At 29.0% G+C, this 23838-nt stretch overlaps 12 protein-coding genes across 12 annotated transcripts; 8 read left to right on the plus strand and 4 right to left on the minus strand. All coding sequences in view use genetic code 12, as the record gives it.

Moving 5' to 3' along the window:
* Window positions 1–498: 498 nt before the first annotated feature.
* LYS144 (Lys144p) lies at window positions 499–2844 on the plus strand (the record flags this gene model as incomplete). The annotated part of the gene is made up of 1 exon (XM_002551380.1): window positions 499–2844. One exon carries the CDS (start codon window positions 499–501, stop codon window positions 2842–2844), a length of 2346 nt encoding a protein of 781 aa, XP_002551426.1.
* Window positions 2845–9892: 7048 nt separating this feature from the next.
* Window positions 9893–11194, plus strand: CTRG_05725 (uncharacterized protein; the record flags this gene model as incomplete). Its single annotated transcript, XM_002551381.1, has 1 exon — window positions 9893–11194. The coding sequence occupies one exon, from the start codon at window positions 9893–9895 to the stop codon at window positions 11192–11194; it is 1302 nt and encodes a 433-aa protein (XP_002551427.1).
* An 85-nt stretch (window positions 11195–11279) lies between these two features.
* Window positions 11280–12944, minus strand: CTRG_05726 (uncharacterized protein; the record flags this gene model as incomplete). The annotated part of the gene is made up of 1 exon (XM_002551382.1): window positions 11280–12944. The coding sequence occupies one exon, from the start codon at window positions 12942–12944 to the stop codon at window positions 11280–11282; it is 1665 nt and encodes a 554-aa protein (XP_002551428.1).
* A 994-nt stretch (window positions 12945–13938) lies between these two features.
* Window positions 13939–14208, plus strand: CTRG_05727 (uncharacterized protein; the record flags this gene model as incomplete). Its single annotated transcript, XM_002551383.1, has 1 exon — window positions 13939–14208. The coding sequence occupies one exon, from the start codon at window positions 13939–13941 to the stop codon at window positions 14206–14208; it is 270 nt and encodes an 89-aa protein (XP_002551429.1).
* Window positions 14209–14658: 450 nt separating this feature from the next.
* CTRG_05728 (U2-type spliceosomal complex subunit) lies at window positions 14659–15540 on the plus strand (the record flags this gene model as incomplete). Its single annotated transcript, XM_002551384.1, has 1 exon — window positions 14659–15540. The coding sequence occupies one exon, from the start codon at window positions 14659–14661 to the stop codon at window positions 15538–15540; it is 882 nt and encodes a 293-aa protein (XP_002551430.1).
* A 158-nt stretch (window positions 15541–15698) lies between these two features.
* On the minus strand, window positions 15699–16979 carry CTRG_05729 (chromatin DNA-binding HSP70/DnaK family ATPase; the record flags this gene model as incomplete). Its single annotated transcript, XM_002551385.1, has 1 exon — window positions 15699–16979. The coding sequence occupies one exon, from the start codon at window positions 16977–16979 to the stop codon at window positions 15699–15701; it is 1281 nt and encodes a 426-aa protein (XP_002551431.1).
* A 51-nt stretch (window positions 16980–17030) lies between these two features.
* Window positions 17031–17837, plus strand: SPC34 (Spc34p; the record flags this gene model as incomplete). Its single annotated transcript, XM_002551386.1, has 1 exon — window positions 17031–17837. One exon carries the CDS (start codon window positions 17031–17033, stop codon window positions 17835–17837), a length of 807 nt encoding a protein of 268 aa, XP_002551432.1.
* A 1574-nt stretch (window positions 17838–19411) lies between these two features.
* RPL24A (60S ribosomal protein eL24) lies at window positions 19412–19879 on the plus strand (the record flags this gene model as incomplete). The annotated part of the gene is made up of 1 exon (XM_002551387.1): window positions 19412–19879. The coding sequence occupies one exon, from the start codon at window positions 19412–19414 to the stop codon at window positions 19877–19879; it is 468 nt and encodes a 155-aa protein (XP_002551433.1).
* A 162-nt stretch (window positions 19880–20041) lies between these two features.
* On the minus strand, window positions 20042–21001 carry FGR10 (Fgr10p; the record flags this gene model as incomplete). The annotated part of the gene is made up of 1 exon (XM_002551388.1): window positions 20042–21001. The coding sequence occupies one exon, from the start codon at window positions 20999–21001 to the stop codon at window positions 20042–20044; it is 960 nt and encodes a 319-aa protein (XP_002551434.1).
* A 147-nt stretch (window positions 21002–21148) lies between these two features.
* CTRG_05733 (uncharacterized protein) lies at window positions 21149–21769 on the plus strand (the record flags this gene model as incomplete). Its single annotated transcript, XM_002551389.1, has 1 exon — window positions 21149–21769. One exon carries the CDS (start codon window positions 21149–21151, stop codon window positions 21767–21769), a length of 621 nt encoding a protein of 206 aa, XP_002551435.1.
* Window positions 21770–21794: 25 nt separating this feature from the next.
* CTRG_05734 (uncharacterized protein) lies at window positions 21795–22391 on the plus strand (the record flags this gene model as incomplete). The annotated part of the gene is made up of 1 exon (XM_002551390.1): window positions 21795–22391. One exon carries the CDS (start codon window positions 21795–21797, stop codon window positions 22389–22391), a length of 597 nt encoding a protein of 198 aa, XP_002551436.1.
* Window positions 22392–22828: 437 nt separating this feature from the next.
* Window positions 22829–23713, minus strand: SCS7 (fatty acid alpha-hydroxylase; the record flags this gene model as incomplete). Its single annotated transcript, XM_002551391.1, has 1 exon — window positions 22829–23713. The coding sequence occupies one exon, from the start codon at window positions 23711–23713 to the stop codon at window positions 22829–22831; it is 885 nt and encodes a 294-aa protein (XP_002551437.1).
* Between the last annotated feature and the right edge of the window lie 125 nt (window positions 23714–23838).

The following is a 23838-nucleotide window of genomic DNA, read 5'->3' on the forward strand; positions in this document are numbered from 1 at the left end:
ATTGTTCATATCAATGATTGTTTCCATGTGGATGATGATGATCAATAAGTTGATGCTTTAAGTAATATCTACAAAGTATTGATATTTACGTACACAAGATATATTGTTTGTTCACTTGTAGGAACAACAATAATTGATCTTCTTCTTCCTGTTGTTGCTCGCCCCGACTTTGTAAGTCCTGGTGTGTGCATTTACCGAACATCCAAGTCACATGAGCATACATACAACCATATCTACTCAATTCCATATAGTAAGATCTCCAATACGATATATAGATATGTATCTCTTCGTAATAAAAAGAAGGAGATAATTTTGTGTGAGACTCTCACTCAAGATGCATCATTATCCTGATGCCAAATCACTCACGTGCGCCGATATCTCCCCACTGGACAATTAAAAATCAAGATACAAAATCAATGTCGAAATAACCAGCAACGGCTACAGCAACGGCTACAGTAACAAACCCTCCAACAAGGACAACAAAAACTGTCATAAGAAATGTCACCTAGCAATTTAAAGGAGACATCTTTAACTACTGGGAAACCAAAAATCAAGAAATCCAAGTATAGTAGAGGAGGATGTCAAGAATGTAAAAGGAGAAAAATTAAATGTGATGAGAGTAAACCATCATGTAACAAATGTACCAGATTGAATAAAATTTGTAACTATTTAAACAAGTCAACCAGATTTAAATTTGAAACTCCAAATAAAGAATTCATTAATCAAGGAACTAATAATTTTGCTCCACAGAGAGGAGTAGGTGAAGGAGGAATTTTTATTAATGATGTTGGGGTAAAACCAACTGAATTTAAATTTTATAACAATACTACTATTAGAAATGATCTTGATAATGGGAATAATGATGGTAGTACTACTTCTACGATTCAAAAAACAGAGATTGAAAAGCAGCCATTGGCAATGTTACAGCAACAATCTACATTCCCAGTCGATAATCAACAATCATTATCCACTACAAGATTTAAAATCAGTGATATGTTATCTCCACCAAATAATGACATGAATAATAATAACACATGGGATGGATTACCTATTAGTGATTTACAAAATTTATTTGATGATGCTAGTTTATTAGTTCAAGATTCATTAGGATTATTTTCAGCACATTCTTTAACTCAATCTCAAAATTCACCAGGAGTATCAAGTTCATTTGATTTTAGATTCAAAGATTTTGAACCTGAAAGTAGTAATTTATCATCACCTTCAACTACAACCATTCCAAGAGAATTTACAAATAGAAAACTAATTGAATCTGTACTTAGCCCAGAAGAACGATCAGAAGGAGAAATAGATCATAATTATTTGGATAAATTAACAAACACTCGATTAGGACTTCATTACTTCCCATTTGCTGATTCAAAAGAAAGTAATCAAGTAATACTGATATTATTAAAATATCTGGAAGATTGTAATTATTTATTATTATCTTTATTAGCAGCTAGTGCTACATTTCAATTTGTTCAAACAACAAAGAAAAGTCATTATGATTACCAATCAAAGTATACAAATCTATGCTTAAAACATCTAAGTAATTCATTTCCTCAAAATGATAATCATAAAGAAAACTTCCAAGCTTCATTGATTAAAGATATTGAAAAGCTATTATTGACTATTCTTGTACTAACGATGAATTTCAATACATTGGCATATTATAATCGAAATAATATGAAAAATAATCATATTAACTGGAAAACTCATTTACGTGGAGTCAATGAATTATTACTTAAATATACTAAATTATGTCCGTCTAAAAATCAAGACTTGAGTGATGGAGTAGCCTTGGCTAAAACTTGGTTTTTTGCAATTGAATCAGTAGCTGAATTAAATGATCCATGTGGAGGAACAATTAAATATAATAAGAAAAATATTTCTCAACAAATTGACATAATTAAAATTGATAATGAATTAGAAACTTCAGATCTCAGTCGATTATGGATAGATACAGGATACTTCAATCGAGGAAGAAACTTAAGATATCATGATTCATTACTACGATTAGGTATGCTTACAAATCCAAATTTACCAATAAGTTCACAATTTAGTTTATTCTTGGGATATTCAGTGGATGTGGTTACTTTAATGGATAGATTTACCAGATGCTTGGATCTAATTAGAAGTAATTCTAATCGTCAAATTTCAGGCACACTAATAGCAACAATATTTTCATTTATTAATAAAGGTAAAAACAATGATATTGTACCAAAAACAAATAAAGAAACTTTTATAATTCCAATAGAAAGTGTTGGACATCCAGAATATAATCAATCTGATAAAATAGGAATGTCCAAATCTTGTTATAGTCTTGAAATAACTCCTAATGGTGACAGGATTTATTATTCTTGGTTTGATTGGAGTGAACAATTACATATAGATTCAGTTAATTTGAAATTATACCGAATTAAAGGATTATTAAAATTACCTAAACTTCATCCATTAGTTCAAGAACTCAAGAATAAGATTATAAATTCAATGTTTTTCATTAAAAAATTGGATTCTTCTACAACTCCAGAAGTTATATTTATAAAACTGGAAAATTTTTATTTACATAAGGATTTATTTGATGAAAGAGCAATGATGATACAATCTTGTTTTAGAGATTGTAGTAAATTAGCTACTGATGTATTAGAATTTGAGAAATTGGAATTATATTTCCTAGGATTATCAAAATTAGGTAATGGTAGTTCATTACTTGGATTAGAAACCGTCAAGAAATTAAAAGCAAAATTTATTGAAAAAGGAATGAAATGTTATGATGAAATCAATAATTGTGATGATGACGATGATGATGATTTTGATGAAAATGGAGCCATTATTCCCTTTTGTTGAATTTGCATTTATCTCTAGTATATACAAAATGAATTTAGTTTACCATATATATATATATATAATATAAACTCACAACTTAGAATACAATAATACGTTCCCCAAAGAATAGGTCAATATTGTAATCTCATGAACCCTAAACCAGAAACTCTTGCAATGATTATATCAAGAATATTTTGGGTTGGTTGATATGATTTACATGAACAAACATTGTTAACAGGAAACCGTACGATAGTTACTACTAACATCGTTATATATGATTCTAATGATTGCTATCTAGTTTTTGAAATAGAAAAGTTGGTCAAATTTCAATAAATGACACTTTTGATTAAATGCGTTGATTTGGTCAAATCAGTAACTTTCTGCTCTTTTTTTTTATCATATGACCAAATCTTGATCAATGGTATTTTTCATTAAATCAATATATTCGGTCAAATCACCTGTTTTTTTTATTTTTATTGGGTTTGGCAAAATTTCGATAAATGGTACTTTTGGCCAAATTCAGGTGTTAGGGTGGTTTTACCATTTTGTCTTGGGATTACATCCCTGAAACTACCATCATATGAAAGATGTGGTAAATTAACTTCATTCTAAATCAATTTCAATGCATTTGCTAGTAATATAGTATTGACTGCAGCCAAATCTTACTTTAGAGAAATCAAAACACATTTTTTATCCGGAATTAATATTTGTATAAATTTATCAATAAATGTGCTATTAAACCCGTTTAAAATTGTACAATTATAATATTCATATGTTTACCAACATATTAAGGTACCTAAATATGGATAATTGGCAGTATTGATGTAAATAGTGTTTCCAAATGGATTCACTGTGATCTTAATTGACTTATTTCCGTAATTTTCATTTTGATATAGACACGAAAATTGACTTGAATCTTATTTCACCATACAAAATGTAGCAACTGTTATAATTTTGACAAGCAAGCTCCTTGGAAGTAAATAATGATAGAAATCACTATAAATATGAACATTCTAAAACAATTAATCGAAGCAAATAAAGTTTTCTACTTAGAATTATGATCAGAAGAAACTCCTCTATTGAGTGAATCGGATTAGTAAATTTGTTATGTTGCGAGTATAGTTCATATTTTTGCAATGATACAGAAAAAATGAAAGCATTTTAGACACTTTTGATCATTTCCTTTTGACATATTTTATCTAATATATCTGAATATAATGGGAAACAATCAAGATATTCAATTTGACACAATTCTGATTAAGGAAAGACACATATCAGTGGATTATGTTCATGAATTTGATGGCGACAGCTTCCAAATCTATATTCCAAAAAGTGAAACCATATATCTGTATATTCGAATATTCCATCCTTGAAACCATATTTTTGAATGTCACTTTTTGTTGTACATTTATATGTTCCAGTGATTGCGCCATATATCTGTGTGTCACAGTGTTCCATCCATTAAATCATTGATTTGTACGTTCCTGATTTGATGCGCATCTGTATGTACAAATTTTTCCTCCATATATCTGTATATAGAAATGTTCCGTCCATGTATCCATAGATTTAAATGTCTGTTCCATATATCCATAGATTTCAATGTTCCAAATTTGAGGAATATTTGAAATGTTCCAGAAAAAAGTAGCATTCATATTTCTGTTTTCTATGGTCGTCACAGTGCGACATGCAAATGTTCCACGATTTGCAACATTTGTCCCTTCTAGCGGGATTTTTGCAATTTTGAAAATGGTATATGATTTGTAGCGATAAATTATGTTATCTCAATTAATTCTGAATCAATTAGATAAATGTTGGAGGAGCTAGATGTAAATCTTACTCTTGGAATTTGAAAGTATCTTTTTTTTATCGGGAATTATGGTTTTCCTAAATAACTCAATAATTACAATATCCAGACCGCTGAAAATGTATTCATTAGAATATTCATATATATATTAACACATATATACTATTATTCTACTCTATTTCTCATTTTTAGGTTATCTGGTGTTTCCAAAGGTGTTGATCAGGAACCCAAGTGGTTTATTTCCGTAATTTTTAAATTGGTTCACGCACGAAAAAATCTCCAAAATCACTTGAATCTCTTTTCCCCATACAAAAAGTAGAATTTGGTATGTTTTCAGTGGTATTGGTAAGAATCATGATCCATTGTGGATTCTATGCATTTAATTGGATGATATAACAAAGGAATAATATAATGTATGTCTCTGGTAAGTATTAATAGTGGTAATGATGGATTACAAACTGATTTTTACATTATATGTTTCATTGCATTTGATATTTGAATTTTTTTTCTTTTTCAGATTTTTCGGTATGAACCAAGGACCTAAATTTACAAATTCGCACCACTTGCACTTCGAGAATAGGTTGAGTAGAACTAATAACCAATCTCAATTGGTAAGTATTTGTAATGCTGACTCATTTCAAGCCATCGACTACTGATAGTGTATTCAAATGATAAATTTTTTTTGTTCAAATCTACTTACAATTCACCTCGTTTGGAAAATGAAGTATACCTGGCATTTTATACCCATACAGTATAGTTTCATTAATTGCCGCTGATGTATATTTGCCGATATTTCATATATAATGATAGCCTATCCGAGTGTTCATATTATTCCAATATATTATTTATCGATATTGTTGTTTTTGCCACTTTTCTAGTGCTTTCAAATAACAAAAATAATATCAAAGCTAGTAGCAGTCAATTGATGTTGTTGCGAAATTTTGGAAAAAAAGTTGAATTAATAAAGTTGAGGGAGTCTTTCTGAAATAACCGAAATTGAGAAATCGCAGCATTCTTTTTAGTTTGTTGAAAACCTCATTATGTTGCTGAAAAATGGCAACATTATAAGGTTGCCCAAAAGTTGCCAAAAGGTGGAAAATAAGAAACTTCATTAATTTTACAGAAATTTCCAAAAATGCGACGACAGGAAATTAATTTTCTTATTTTGCAAACCAAAGCAATTTCATGAAGTTGCATATGTTTCGCTAGATCTATCAATTATAGCTCGATTCTAGTCATTTTGGCAGCATGATATTATCTGTATCAGTGTTTAAAACTGTCACACTAACTTTTGAGCCAATACAGTTAAAACTGGTGGAGTTATCTATCAAACCTTACTCTTCAAAAATCAAAGTATCTTTTTTTATCGGGAATTATGGTTTTCCTAAATAGTCCAATAATTGCAGTGATAAGTTCGCTGAAAATGGCTTAATTGAAATAATTATATAAATACCAATACAATCAAGTAATTTAAAGGTGGAAACTCCTATTATAGGTGTATTTAGTGGTTTCAAAGGGGTTGATCAGCCTGTCGATTGGTTTATTCCCGTTGTTTTAATTTTGGCCCAGACACGAAAAAATCTTAAAAATTGACGTGAATCTCTTTTCCCCATACAAAATGTAGTAAATTTGTTATGTAGTGAGAATAGATCTGATATACAGAAAAAAAAGAAGCATTCTAGACACCATTGATATAACCTTTTTCAAATACATATCTTCTAATCCATCTGAATTTAATAGAAATCAATCAAAATAATCAATTTGAATGCAATAGAAATCAATCAAATTAGCCTATTTGACACAATGATGAGTAAAAAGAGACAGATGATAGATGATTATATTCATGTATTTGATGGCGTTAACTCATATATTCAAATATTCCCTTAATTAAATCATAGATTTTATGTTTCTGATTTGGTGAGTGGTTGTATATTCCAATAGATGTGCTATATATATCTGTATATTCAAATTTTCCGTGCATTAATTCAATGATTTTCAATGTCCTAATTAGTGCGTATTTCTATATTCTAATGGTTGTTCTCTGTATTATAATATCCAAATGTTCTCTCCAATGCAGCATAGATTTCAATGTTGCAGATTTGTGGAATATTTGGATATTCCAGAAAAAAGTTGCATTTAGATCTCTGTCTTCTATGATCGTTACAGCGTGACATCCAAATGTTCCACGATTTGCAACATTTGTCACTTGTAATGCGATTTTTGCAAATTTGAAAGTGGTATATGATTTCCAGTGATAAATTATGCTATCATAGTTCATTCGGAGTCATTTCATGAACAACTGGAGGAGTTATCTAACAATCTTACTCTTAGAATTTGAAAGTATCTTTTTTTTATCGGGAATTATAATTTTTCCAAATAAGTCACTAATTGCATTATCCAGGTCGCTCAAATTGTATTCATTAGAATATTAATGTAAATAGTATTCCATTCATATGATTATTAGTTTATATTTCTTATTTTTAGGGTATCTAGTATTCCCAAAGGGGTTCATCAGGGATTCGATTCACTTATTCCCGTTATTTTTAAATCGGTTCACACACGAAAAATACCAAATTTTGACGTGAATCTCTTTTCCCCATACAAAATGTAATAAATGGAATGTTTTCAGTTGTATTTGAAGGAAACATGTTTCATTTTAGGTATTATGCGTTCAACACGTTTATATAATAAAAAGAATTACATAATAAATTGTCCTGGTATGTATTAAAAGTGGTAGAAATGGAACAGAAGCCAAATTATAGATTATATATTTCATTCTTTCTGATATTTGAACTTTTTTTTCTTTTTCTTCAGATTCTTTTGTACGAACCATGGACCTAAATTCAAGAAGTTTCCCCACTTGCATGTCGAGAATAGGCTGAACATAACTAATAGCCAATTTAAATATGCAAATATTTGTAATGCTGATTCATTTCAAACCATCTACTACTAATACTTTATTCAAAAGGTAAATTTTTTCTTCCAAATCTACCTACAGTCCACCCCTTTGGAGAATGAAGTACATACTGGATTTTTATTACCATACAGTATAGTTTCATTAATTGCCGCTGATGTATATTTGTTACTATTTTATAAATAAAGATAGTCTATAAGAGCATTCATAGTATTCCACTATATTATTTATCAATATTGTTGTCTAACAAAAATTTGATGAAAGCTGTTACCAGTCAATTGAAGTCGTTGCAAAATTTTGGAAAATAGGTGTATTTATAAAGTTGCAGAAGACTTTTAGAAATAACCAAAATTGAGAAATCGCGGTATTCTTTTAAGATTGTGGAAACCTTCATTAGGTTGTTGAAAAGTGGCAACATCATAAGGTTGCCCAAAAGTTGCCAAAAGGTGGAAAATTAGAAACCTCAGTAATTTTACGAAAATTTCCAAAAATGCGACGACAAAAAATTAAATTTCTTATTTTGCAAACTAAAGATATTTTATGAAGTTGCCCATGTTTCGCTAGATCTATCGATTCTAGCTCGATTCAAGTCATTTTGACAACATGATATTATTTATATCACTGTTTATTATCACCACATCCAATCCTGGGTGAATTTGTTAACAATTGGTGGAGTTATCTATCAAACCTTACTCTTCAAAAATCAAAGTATCTTTTTTTTATCGGGAATTATAATTTTTCTAAATAAGTCAACAATCACTGTATTCATACCGCTCAATTTGTATTGATTTGAATATTCATATACATATTGACATATATATACTATTATTATATTCTATTTTGGGTTTTCAGACCATCTGGTGCTTCCAAAGGGGTTCCTCAGGAACCCAAGTGGTTTATTTCCGTATTTTTCAAATCGGTTCACGCACGAAAAAATCTCCAAAAATGACTTGAATCTCTTTTTCCCATACAAAGCTCATGTGGTGGTATATTTTTAGTTGTACTAGAGTGATACCATCAATTTCTTGTCACTTAAATCTATTGTGGAAGTCATAAAAGGTAAATATATTCATCTAGTATTGTTTGAATATCCTTAAAGGTATTAATTGTGCTAAATTCGTAGATTTGTATTATTATAGCATTTTAATAATTTATTTCTCAATTTTTTTGAGATTTTCATTTTTCTCGTGGTAGTTCTCGACCTGAATTTCAAAAATGTCGACTGATTTACGTCGAGGATTAAAATTCCAAGGAACATTCCTTGAGATTTTCACCGTTTAGACCCCAAATCTGCAAATTGGTAATTATATACCTTATAACCTTTGTCAAAAGTCACTATAATTGGCAGAATGTATTATATGAGAGGATATTCATTACTCGAGTAGTTATTATTGCTTTTCTTCTCATATATTGCTACTCAATCTATATAAACCTTATAATCTATTATATAGTGGCTTATTATCACCCACACAGATTTTTTTTTTTTTTTTTCAGGAGTACTATTATATACATAGTGGAATATATTACAATTCATGGAATACAATTATTGTAGTATAAAGTTGCACAGATTATTATCAATTGATCATGTTATCATATATATTATTTTGATTTATAAGGTTTTTAATTTTTTGAAATGGTATTTACTTATCTGGTAACTGAAGATACAATAGATAGATAGATAGATAATCATATGAGGGTGATAATACGAGAATCAGTTGTATTAATCATTTGATAACTATAAATGATCATAGATATACTAATCTGATATTATTCAATGGGTGAGGTAGGAACAATATAATAGTGTCATTGTCATTGTGATTATGTGTGTATAGTATCGTATAACTTGTTATCAGTACATCAAAAAGAGAATTGATAACATGATGGCAGTTTCCAACAACTGGTAGCAACTTCTTATCAGTGGATCACAAGATGAGAGAAAAAAAATTTTTTCGCTCTCTCACTGTCTCTCACTGTCTCTGACTGTCTCCCACTGTCTGTCTGTTGTGTGAGTTATAGAGTACAGTAACAAAGTACAACCAAATAAACCAAATGAGGAAGAAAGAGGCTTCATCGGATTTTCACCCAAAAGGAAAAATTTTTTTATTTGATCATTATTCCTCTTCTTTAATATAGTGATTATAATTATTATCACCAACTACAACCATCTACACCAACCATCGTCAAGTATAGTTCATCCATTGTTTTTCTTTAAATGAAGTTGTTTCTTTAATATTTATTATCACCATTAATTTTCCACCTTACCTTCCACTTCCCCCCCTTTTTTTTTAAATTCGTCATTTGCATGTCCTTTTATCTTTAGATTATATTAGAATATTTACACGTTAAACCAAATGGATTCCCTTGTATCATCATCATCATCATCATCATCGTCTTTTACACCTGATTCACATGGGCAATTGCTGTTTTATCTATCAAAATCTTCAAGTATGATATCACTAAGTATGTGGTTATTTGCTCAGATACCTCAAATCATTCTCAACTATCATCAGAAGCAAGTATCATTATCAATACCTTTCCTATTCATGGTCACTATATCTGATTTCATTAATTTAGCCTATCAAGTTGTTGTTAAAGATAACGTATATTCAATTCTTCTAATATACTCAAGCATTCTTAATTTAGTCATTATTTCACAATATTTTTACTACACAAAATATCCACCAAAACCTACGACTCCTCAAATAGAACCCCCAACTTTAGTTAATCGAATATTGGGTTCTGCATTTATGGCTAATACTGTTCTGTCAATGACAATTAACTATGATCAAAAACAAGAGGTGATTCATCCCAATCTACAGTTTACATTACGAGAAACCTTATCATTATCTAGTTCAACTTTGTACATACTTCTGAGAATTCCACAAATTCATAAAAACTACAAAAGAAAATCTACAAGTGGTCTTTCAATCTATATGATTTTACTCGTGTTATTTGGGAATATTTTCAATGTTATTTCAATATTTTCAGATCCTTATTTATTTAAAATTTATTCTCACGATACTTATTTAATTGGAAGTATAGGTACAATTATCATGGATTTGTTTCTTGTTTGTCAATTTTGGATATACAGAAAAGTCAACCGAGTTGATAACCACGTTAGTGAGTTTATAAACATAGATGAACATCCTCAATGGTATGTAAAGAATCAACCATTGGTTCTTTATCAACAAGAAATTCAACAACAAAGTCCACAACGACAAGATTATATCTCCAAGGGATATGATAATTCATTGGTACCAAACCAACCAAGAGGTAGAAAATTGGTTAAATCTCCAGGTGAACTTACCATGCTTTTAAGTGAATCTGTAAATCAATTTACAACCCCACCACCTCAGCATTATATCGTCAGTTCAAGTTTAAGATATCAACTAGCTTCTAGTGGAAGTGTTAACCCAGTACCTAAAACAATTCCTAAAAGTCTCACTAGTAGTTCAGTTGGTTCTGCAACTAGTTTTATTCCAAGTATAATAGGTAACATCTCCAGTGTAAACAAGAAACTACTAGATGGTTCAAAAGTACCATTTCTGCCTATTGACTTTTTAGCTGATGATTTCTACACATCTCCTAGTATGAAAGAAAGTAATGCTAGTTCAGCATCACATGCAGCATATTATGGATCAGTAGATGTATAAGTAGAAATATATATATATATATATAAAAAAGTATGTTTATTTTATTGGGATTTTATTATAATCTAATCTAATCTACTTTGAATTTCTATTTTTTAACTCTCCATGCACTATTTGGTAAACTTTGAAGATATACCGCTTTTCTTTTAACCCACATCAAGATAATTATACCTAATGTGATACAAATAGCATTTGTATAGAAATAACCATCTCTAATTATTTCAACTTTACCACCTGAATAAGTACATTGTTCTTTAGCTTCTTCATTCATAATATCAAAAAATCCTTTATCAGTATAACATCTACTAATAGTAATCTTATCAATCAAATAAAAAATAAAGATTCTTGGCCAAGTACCTCCATAATTTGATAAAGTGTTTAAAGTTGTCATATAAGTACCACCAATTGCAGGATCAGCTATTTTAGTATGAAAAGCACAAAGAGAAACAAATTGAATAGTTGACATAAATGAACCTAATAAATGTTGTAAAATAATCATCAAGAAATAACCACTTGAAACATTACCATCTTTTGGGAAATAATAAACAATTAATTGAGCTAATATAGCAGCAAGTAATCTACCTGCAAATCCCCATAACCATGGTTTTAAAGGTGATTTACCAGTTGACCATCTACCAGCATAATAACCAAAAATCATTTCAAATGGAAAATCAATAAGTACAGTTATTGATAAATCTTCTTTTGATAAACCTTTTTCTAATAATTTTAAATTAGTACCTGCTTCATTTACTTGAAATCCTAATTTTGCAATTAATAAAATAACAACAAATGTTTGAACATTAGGTAATTTTAAAACTTGATACATTGAACTGTAAACATTAGTTAAATCCAGCCATCTTGTAGAATTATATAATCCTTTTTCTTTAACTAATCGATCTCTATTAATATTTATTAAATGTGGAGGATCTTCAGGTATAAATAATAAAACTCCAGTAACTAATAAATACATCCATCCCCAAAATCGAAGATATCCACCTAATGTAAATAATCCAACATCTAATGGAATTTCTCTTAAATATTTGTTGGCAAATTCAGGACTACTCAATGCTAAAAATACTGTAAAACTTGAAAAATATCCAGTATTTATTCCAATAGTTTGTGCAGTTGATGCATAACTTAAACTTTCTGGTGATAAACAAGTTAATGCCCATCCATCAACAGCAATATCTTGAGTAGCACAACATAAAACTAATATGAAAAATACTGTAGTTATTAAAATTAAATGATTTTTTGGTTCTTCAATATATTTATTAATAACTCCACCTAAAAATATCAACATTATTCCTGATAAAGTTTGAATAGGTATAATCCATGATCTTCTACGTCCCCATTTTTTCAGATATATACTATCAACAAATGGTGACCATACAAGTTTTAATGAATATGGATAAGCAGCTAATGAAAAAATACCAACTTGAGAATATGTTAATTTTGATTTTAATATAAATGGAATTGATCCAAATGCTAATCCAACAGGAACTCCTTGTAAAATATATAATAAAACTAATATGAAAAATGCTTTTCTATCTTCTGGTGCTAAATGTGATGATTTTTTAACAACTCCATTACTATCATCACTTCTAGTAGTAGTAACATTTGATTTTGGTTTTAAATCATTTTTAGTCATTGGTAATAGTCCATTATTTTCTTCTTCAAATGCTGCATGACGATAATTTAATTTGTTATCTGTTGAATCAACCATGGCAAATTGTTGATTCTCTGACAGGGTCATTCTATTCAATAATAAAAAATGCAAACAATTATATGGGGGGAATAGGTATTCTATGAAGTAGTATTTGTCAGGTGGTTGATGATATATGGCAATAATAAAAAATAGCCCATTAAAAAAGAATGGTGATTATTGTTGAAAAGGGGGAAATATTTCATTGAATTTAATTTAATTTAATACCGTGGCATTAACTTTGGTTCGCTGGGCTGGGCTGGGCTGGTTGGTGCGAAATTTTTCTTTCTGTTTCGAGTTAAAAAATTTGAAAAATTTACGACACTTCTATACAAACTTGGTAGCTCTGGTGATAAGGATATATAAGAATCGTATTATGTATTTCAACAACACATAAAGATAGGAAAAGTAAATGCATATGGTTAGGTTTTTAATCTACTTGTAATTGACATAACTACCTTGAAGTTTCTATATATATAATCTAATTCTGGTTGAGAGTTATAAATTTCATGTAGAATTCATGTAATTTTCATCAGAAAAGGATAACCCAGTCGACACATTGTAGTTTCACACATTGTAATAACGACATACTATCATATGCTAGTTTAAATACACGTTGAATACACGTTGAATAACTTGATTAATGATTTCCCCCATGTATAGTAATAGTGTAATAATTGTGCACAGTCACACGACCTCTCTTTCTGTTTTTTCTGTCGAATTTTTTTTTTTATCAGCCAACCAAAATTGCTGAAAAAAAAAATTAAGAGAGAAAGAACGGTTCGGATATATTGTAATCACTGGATTAATATCAGTTCAACAATTGATTCTTTTATTTATATATATAAATACTATTAGGGAATTGTTTAACACAAGATCGTATGTATTGAGGATTCGTATCCATGTATGACTTTGCCCCTTCCCCCATTGATCTGGAGAATGGGCAAGAGGAGAAGCAAATGTGAATAAAACAGTTGTTGATCTTGAGAATGAATGAATATACTAACAAATTCTTTAAATAAAGAACTAAATATTAATATTAATAATGTCTACAGAAACTAAACAAGAACTTCTTCCTACTCCTCCTGCAACAGCTTCTCAAAATTTATTAAATGATAAATGGGATGTTGTTTTATCTAATGCTTTAATAAAAACCGGTTTAGGTTTTGGAGGTGGTGTTTTAGCATCAATTTTATTTTTTAAAAGAAGAGCTTTCCCTGTATGGTTAGGTGTTGGCTTTGGTTTAGGTAGAGGTTATTCTGAAGGTGATGCCATTTTTAGATCAAACCATGGTTTAAGAACTGTTAAAGTTTAAAGATCAAAAATTGAAGAATGAAATTAATGAATGGTATTAGAAAATCTTTCTTTTTTGATTAAAAATGGATATTAATTGCATGGATTGTTTTTTTTTAATTAATCATTACTTTTAAATATCAGAATTAAGAAGAAGAAGAAGAATATCATGGATTTTTAACTAATTTTTTGAAGCAAAGAAGGATTTTTATAAACAAAAGAAACAGAAACATAGTGTACGATTAAAAAAAATGCATTATTTACATATATATTACTATAAAAACAAACAAACTCTTTATTAGTCATATAATAAATATATATATTCAAGTGAATCTGACTTATACAACGAAAGTAGTTCTCATCGAGAGTATTGATATTTGATTGGAACTTTTATTTGAAAGTGAGAAAAATATTCCACCCCAGGGCCAAGGCAATATCCAATATCCAATATCTAACAACTTCCTTGTATATAATGGATGAGTCAATATCTAAGATTATCAATGATGAAATAGACATATTTCAAACACTTGGTGTTTCACAGAATAGTACATCTCAAGAAATAAGACGTTCATATAGACAAAAAGCATTACAATTCCATCCAGATAAATATCAAGGTGATGAAACTAAATTCAATCTCATCTTAACATGTTATGAAATTCTTAAAGATCCATTATTACGAAAAAGATATCAAGAATTATATAATCTTAAATCTAGTCGAATATCTAATAGAGAAAAACTAGATGAATTAACTAAAAAATTTCAAGATGAATTAATTGAATCTGAAAAAAAGAAGAAACAACAACAACAACATGATAAGAAACATAAATATGATATTGAATCACTTAAAGAAGATGGATTGAAAAGAAGAAGATTACAAGAACAGAAATTAATGGGTAATAAGAATAACACTAGAATTTCAATATATGATTTACCACTTCGAAATAATTTCACTATAATCCCTCCACAAACCACTCATACTGTTCTTTTAAAATATAAATATAAGAAAGATCTAAAAGGATTAATTGATGAGAATGTCATATCTAGAATTATGTCAATATTTGGTAATGTGAATAATGTGAAAATGGATGGTCATGATGATCGATATGGATATGCTTATGTTGATTTTCAATCAGAAGAAGGATGTTCCATGGCATTACAACATAATTATAATGAATCAGCAAAGAGATGGGATGGTACTGATGTACGTAAATTGGCTAGTTTACTAAGAGATTGTAAAAAAATCAATGTGAATATAACCACATCTGAATTAACTGCCAATGATAAAGTTAATCAAATTTTACAAAAATTTTTAAATGTCAATTCCGTATCTGACAAGAATACAATGATGGGATAAGAATACTTTTCCATTGACTTGCCTTTTCAAAGAATTTTGTTTAATATACGATCTATGATTAACGAAGTAAAGAACATACCTTACTCCGAAGATCGAATTCCTCCTCTCCCCCTTTCCCTCTCCACTTTCTTTTTGTTATATATATATATATATATTACCTAATCATCTCTCCATTTAACAAATACTTCATCTGTTCTAAATCTTTGAGTACATACAGTATCTTGAATCTCATTAACTTGCCCTGTTCTATAACTTAATAATCCTGCATGAGCAATCATTATACCATTATCAATACAAAATCTTTCATCAGTTGCAAATATTTGTCCATTCTTACGATCTTGAATCATTAGTTTCATCATTTCTTGTAGTCTTTGATTGGATCCAACTCCTCCAACAATCAATACTTGATTACTATCAACATGTGCTAATGCTCTTTCGGTGATTTCTACCAACATACTAAATAAAGTTTCTTGTAATGAAAAACATAAATCTTCAGCAGTAATAGGTTCTCCTGATTCTTCATCAATTATAACTTTTTTCTGTTTACCAAACATTTCTTTAGCAATACTATCAATTGATGCAAGAATACCAGACATGGATAAATCCATACCTTTAACAGTATATGGTAAATTAACTAAATGTTTACCCTTTTTAGCCATTTGTTCAATATTATAACCTGGAGCAGGATCATTTGGAATTTTTAAAGTTCTAGCAAATCTATCTAAACAATTCCCAATGGCAATATCTAAAGTTTCTCCAAAAATACGATATCTTTGTTTTGAATATGCAATTACTTGAGTATTACCACCACTTACATATAATACCACTGGATTTTCTGCTCCGGTAATTTCTCTACCCATTTCAATATGTCCAACACAATGATTCACTCCAACTATTGGTATTTCCCATAATTGCGCTAATGTTCTTGCTGCAACAACAACACTTTGTAAAGGTGCTCCCATTCCAGGACCTTGAGTAAAACAAATCACATCAATATCAATTCCTTTAACTTTCGCCACAGCTAATGCTTGTTTTATAACTCTAATGACCCAATGTCTATGATGTCTAGCTGTATCTCTTGGTAAAAATCCTTCTCCTGGTGGAGTTATATAAGTATCTCTAATATTTGATAAAACTTCTGCTCGATTAGTTGATGTTAATGGACCTTTATTGTGTTTTATTACACCAACTCCTAACTTATTGGCAGATCCTTCTAACCCAAGTGCTATGTAATGATCTTTACCTGGCTTTAAGTATCTATCTAAATCAACTGTCATTGTATGGTGGTTTCCTGTAGTGAAGTATAAACTAGATGATGAAAGATGAAAAAAAAAAAAATTCAATCTTTTTTTTAAAATCAATTGAATTCTCAATTGGTGATGGAAGATCGCGACCTCCAACAAAAAAAAAATTAACAGTGGGAATATTAAGAAAAACATAAACAAAGCAGATATTCATCTTCAAATCAAGCAAAATATCAACCATTAATAATGTCATTATCTGATTCACTTACAAGTTTACAACAATCCTTGCGATCAATAAACTCAAATAATTTTAACTCACCACGAATGTTCACTAATGCCATGGTAAATGCACCTGAAATAACAACATTAATTAAAGATCCAACTTATGATGAAAGTTCATTATATACTATCAACAAACCTAAAAATTCCACAGGTAGAAGTAAATTAGTTGATAATCTTGTTGAAAAAGCTTCTATGGATACTAAATCAGAAAGAATCGACGGAAGAATAATCTATACTTTAGAACCAATTGTTTCAGATAAACCACAACAAATTAATCAATTTATTAACAAGAATGGAGAATATATACAACGAGAAGATGATGATGATGGTGATGAAGAAGATAGAAGGACTCCAATTGTGAAATTTCCAAATTTGGATTTATCTAATAGTACATCAAGATCATTAATTAATTTAAATAATTCTGAAGATTTAGGCCAAATTTTTTATCAAACATCACAGGTATTATCAAAATATCCTAATTTAATTGAGGATCATCATTCATTAGTACGACAATTGAATAGATTTGAACATGAGTATAGAAGTTTAGAAAATGAGATTCAAGATTTACATGATGAAGTTAAAGAAAGAAAAAAATATTTAACTGAAAAACATGTGGATTATGATAATATTAGTTTTACTAATATGGAAATATCTTCTACATCTAGTGACACAAATCAAGAAGATGAGTTAGATATCGATGAAATAATACGACTTGAAAGAGAGGAAATAGAACAACTCGAGAGTAAATTAAAACAAGTTTACAATAAATAGATGAATAAATAAAATCAAATTTTATCCTTTTTTAAAAAAATAATTATTTATTTCATATTAAAATTAATTCATTATAGAAATGTATATAATAATACAAATAAGCAATTAACCTTCTTAGATAGAAGAAAGGATATCAGAGTCACCAGCATCCAAAATAGATAAAGTACCAACTCTGAACAATTTACCACAAACGGTACCCAATTCATTGTTACCACCTTGGAAGTAGTAAACTGGGGTCTTGGACAACATAGCGTAATATTCCAATTCAGATTTTCTTAAAACTGGGGTGTTAGCAGCAATGATAACCAATTTAGCTTTACCAGTTCTCAAAGATTTGACAACGGATTTGTAACCCAAGGTATATTTACCTGATTTAATGGTCAAAGCCAATTTTGAGTTAATGTTTTCTTGGTTCTTGTTGGATTTTGGGGCCTATCAAAAATGTTAGTATTTTTTCATTGATCATTGGTCTTTTAGAATAATTGTGATAATGACTTTTTTTTATCTCTTATTCCACATACATTTTTATTCAAACAACAAGTCCAAAAATTGAGTTTCCCCAAATGAAATCAGATTGTCATTCTTATTCCTTGTGGTTATATAAAGAAGAAAAAAGTCTTTCTTGCAATTCCACAATATCTTAAGTTAAAAGTATACGGACCATCTCTGTATATATTAATTACTCCGGTCTTGGTGTAAAGTAGGAAAAAGAAGAAAGTAAGAAAGAAGAGTCTATAATACTTAAAAAAAAAATTTCCTTCTCATAGTATTGGTACGATGATGAAGATGTCTCACTATGTTAGAAAAAAAAAAAATTGAAAAATTTATGTTTTTGTTACAAGTGCACGACCAACTACAGAATGGCTGTTTGTTAAATCACGTGCATTTGATTAGGGTTGCATTAGGGCTATTTGCAATATACAGTACTTTGTATGGGCAAATGTTCGTGCGAAAGTGTCAAAATGAAAAAATTTGTCGCGCGACCAGAATTTAATTTTTCTGCTGTGGTTGGCTGGTAGCAGGGCTCAGTAGGGCGCACACCCGTACACACAGAGTAGTGGGAGAATTGTCACACGGTGCACGCACCAACAATAGGCGACCGCCATTCGCACCAAGTTGTGAGAGTGTGTGTCTCTCTCACTCACTCTGGACTGTCAGTGCACAACGCAGTTTAGGAAAAACAAAAATAAGTGAAAATTCATTTTCATTAATTTTTATCATCTCTCTTAAGGAAACCAACCATCAAATAGGTATGTCATATACAACCCACGTATTAAGATAATGACTATTCAAGACTAGATCAACTATTGCATGTGTATTATCAACAGTTTGTTAATTCATCATTACAAGAAGTAACTTGTCATCTTACATTGAATTGGGAAATTGAAAAAAATTGAAGAAAAAAATTTTGAATAATTGGATTTTTCATGGATCAAAGACATTCTTTCATTATGATACTATTTAAATGTATTAAGAGAAAAATACAAATGTGATATCTTAGAAGTCATTATTTTCATTCAAGTAACTTGTTTTTAATACTAACATTTTATCTCTTGTTTTTGTTTTAGTGAAAAATGAAGATTGAAATTGACTCCTTTTCAGGTTCTAAAATTTACCCAGGTAGAGGTACCTTGTTCGTCAGAGGTGATTCTAAGATTTTCAGATTCCAATCCTCTAAATCTGCTTCTTTGTTCCACCAAAGAAAGAACCCAAGAAGAATCTCTTGGACTGTCTTGTACAGAAGACACCACAAGAAAGGTATTTCTGAAGAAGCTGCTAAAAAGAGAACCAGAAAGACTGTTAAACACCAAAGAGCTATTGTTGGTGCTTCTTTAGAATTGATTAAAGAAAGAAGAAGCCAAAAACCAGCTGATAGAAAAGCTGCTAGAGAATCTAAATTGGCTAAGGATAAAGAAGCTAAAAAAGCTGCTAAAGCTGCTAGAAAAGCTGAAAAAGCTAAACTTGCTGCTTCTGGTGCTTCTGTTGTTTCTAAACAACAAGCTAAAGGTTCTTTCCAAAAAGTCAAAGCTACTTCCCGTTAAGTTTAATGAATATCAACAACTTTAATATAATAAAAGGATATAGTAATGCTTTTTTAAACAATAAACAAAAAATATACATAATATTTAAAAAAAGAAAGAAAGAAAGAATATGAATCATGGATGATTTCTTCTTTGTACTTTTAGATGTATATTACAATCACTTTAAGCTAGTATATATTCTCCAAATGTAAGTTTACCTTCTTGTTCAGCATAGCTCAATATTACTTTTATTTTATCTTTTGCAACTCTAAATCCAAAATGAAATGATTCAGTAGTGTGTCCATATAAAAGTTGAACTCTTTCCAGTGTTTCAATCACTACAATAAATCCAATATACAAGGGAACTGGTAATCGACATAGTAGGTTATCAATACATTCACCATAATTATCTTCCAGGTAATTATATATATTTTCAACAAGTAATTGTGCCAATTTATAACGAATAATTTGTTCTCCATTACCAGAACACATACAACTGATTTTAACATCTTCAAATTTGTTGAATGCAATAGAAGCTCCTATTATACCAGCACATCCTATTCTTCCAGGAAGTTTAAATAAATTCCCACCAGATGATGAAGCAATAGTTGTTGTATTATTTTCAAGATGTATCACGCCAATGGTATCTGAAATACCATTTGGTAATTTCTTATCTTTAAACACTTTATCTTTATATAAATCATATATTCTTTGAGATTTAGGTGATATTAATTCTTTATGATCTTCAATTACTTCCCCATTGAGAAAATTCTTCAAATTAGGATAAGATAACATGATAGGTGGGGTCAAATCCGATTCATAATTATATAATTCATCAATTTTATTAAACACTTGAAATAATTCCAGAATTGGGAATTTACAATTCATATTAACAAGTGATCCTATTCTTGATTCTTCTTTATTGATATTATCATTTATTATAAAACTTGCATCACATTCAACTTTACCTAATAAATTCAATGATGATCCATATCCGGTATTTGTTAATGATGAGGATTCAATGATTTTACTTGATTCTAGCACTGATTGTTTTGATAATGCATTTCTTAATAATGATTTATATTTATGAGTCAATTTCTGATCATGAATACCTGCTCCAATATGTATAATTAAAATATCCATCAATGATTGATATTGATTTATTTAAAAAAAAATCAAATTTCTAATCTCGATTGAAAAAAAAGAAAATCATAATTTTCAGATCAACAAAACTCATCTTATTATCATTATCATCATATCATCATATCATTCAACAAATAGCATAGAGATATGTCTACGAAATCAGCACGTCAGGAGATTTTAAATTCATTAGATGCTGAATATACATCAGATTTAGCAATTCATTTATATTCAACTTTTTTACTACGAAGAATAAATCCTTTATTTCCAAAACATGAATGGAGTTATTGGCCATTACCTATTGAAGAAGTACCTATTCCAAAAGATAATTATGAAGATAATACTATAAAAGGATATAAAGAAGATATAGATTTATGGCAAGAGAAATATAATAAATCTTTACAAGGTTGGATTGATCAATATAACCATAAAAGAAAGAAACCTAAAAATGTAACTAAAATTGATATATCAACAGATTATTCCAGCGATGGTGATGATAGTAGTAGTAGTAGTAGTAGTGGTAGTAGTGATGATGATGATGAGGAGGAGGAACATTTAGAAGAAATTGATATTCGTGAGAAAATAATACAGGTTGAATATAAAGATAAGATAATTAATTCAAAGAAAATTCTATCTAATTCAATATCATCAATATTACAATCAAAAATTGAATTAAAAATTAAAAAATTAAAAGAATTAGGAGAAATTGATCAAATTTTAGAATCAAGTGATAAAATATTTGAAAATCCAATATTAAATCCCAATAATTAATCAAATTTCAAATAGATTTAATAATATGCTTGATAATTTAACATCAGTGAAAAGATCAAATAATTGGCAACAAGTATTATTATCAAGTTTAAAAAGTGAAACTAATCCATATTCACAATTAAATACAAATATGTATCGAGATTTATATTCGAAATGTGATAAATTATTCAATGATATTGATTATAAATTCGAATTTGAAGAACATGAGATTGATGATGATGATGATGATTCAGAAGATGATTCAGAAGAAGAACAAGAAGAAGATAAAGATAAATATAAACATGTCATTTCATCTAATGGAGCATTTAATGTTATTGAATATTTGAAATTATTAGCAGAAGAAACCAATCTGAAAAAGTATAAAGATTTAGTTGATAAATATCCAAAAGAATTTAATCAAAGAAAACAAGAACAGGATAAACTTAAACATTGTTTCTTTGGTGCATTGGATATACAAGATCAATATAAAAATATATCTTATGATAATTATTCAGATATACAAACCAAGAGAAAGAGAAGAAGACGATTGAATCCAGATAAAAGCAATATCGAAGAAGTTCTTGATGATATTTTAGGATCAACTGAATTAAATGAAAATTCATATAAATTATTAAACCTTTAAAATACAATTGAAAACTATAGAAAAACACACATACACATAAAAAACTATATATTATATACTATACCATATTATCTATCTAGATGTAATTGAATATCAACAAAGAATCGTAATAATAATAACCAAAAAAGAAACACTCATATTTTTTTATAATTTTATATATATAACATTACTTTCTCTTTTGGAATGTAGTAGTAAGTTCAGTTCCAAAGATAACATCCCAAAATGGAGAAGTAACACCAAAACCTTCTTCATAATTCTTATAATGATGTTCTAAATGTAATCTTTTAAGTTCTTGGGAAATATCTTGGTAATTTAGTATGATGTAAAACATAATGAGTGATATCATACATGATATAACCCAAAGTACCACCAGCAAAACCTGAACATGCCATATAAAATGGGAAAAATGGCAAAAATCAATCTATAAAATGGATAAGCTAAAACAATAAAATAAAGCAGGAGGGTAAAACTAATCTATACCCATCCATTGGTAAATAATGATGAACACCATGTAAAAGGAAATGAAGAGTGAAAGCATATCTATGATCAGGTAAATAATAATCTAAATGGAATAAGAAACGATGTAAACAATATTCAACTAAAGTCCAAACAAATAATCCCATAGCCCATAAACTTAAAGCAATAATTGGACTTTGATTAATAAATCCAATATAAAAAATATACATATTTGGAGGTAACCAAACTAATGGAACAACCCACCATGGAGTTAAAGAAATAGGTTCTAAGAAATTCCCAAAAAGTGGAGCTGAACCTTTACCATAATGTCTTGGACGATGAACTTGATCTAAATAAAAATCTTTATTAAAATCACTAGTTAACATTTGCATTAATAAAGGTTTATTTAAATCCAAAAATTTATGCTTCTTAGCATCTTCTTCATAATCAGTTTGAATAGATAATTTTTCTTCCATTGGTAAATCATTATGAAATTCATACATATCGAAATCTTTACCATTATCATTAATAGAATTATTATTAGTTAATTTAACTTCAACAGGAGTTTTATTTTTATTATTTAATAATGATCTTTCTTCTTCAGGAGTAGCCAAATATCCAACTAACATTCCATCATCTAAAATTTCATAAGCACTTTCAGAATGTTCATGAGATACAATATCTGCCATGATTTCAGTAATATCTTTACCAGCATAAGGTAAAATAATATCACCACCACCTGGATGTTCATCTAAAAATCCAGTAACATTATAAATTTTTCTTTGATATAAAGTAACCCAACAATCTTTAATATTATCATGTTTGGAAACTTCTTTAGATGATAATAATGGTAAACTTCTACTCATGTTTAAAATACCAAAATATTGAAATTAATAAATCAATCAATCAATGAAATAAACAAACAAGTAAGTGAAAATGAATATTTCAAAAAATCTCAAGCACCCAAAAGAAAAACAAAAAACAAAAGAAA

The sequence above is a fragment of the Candida tropicalis genome (genome assembly GCF_000006335.3).
Source record: "Candida tropicalis MYA-3404 genomic scaffold supercont3.9, whole genome shotgun sequence".
In the NCBI taxonomy this organism is placed as follows: domain Eukaryota; kingdom Fungi; phylum Ascomycota; class Pichiomycetes; order Serinales; family Debaryomycetaceae; genus Candida; species Candida tropicalis.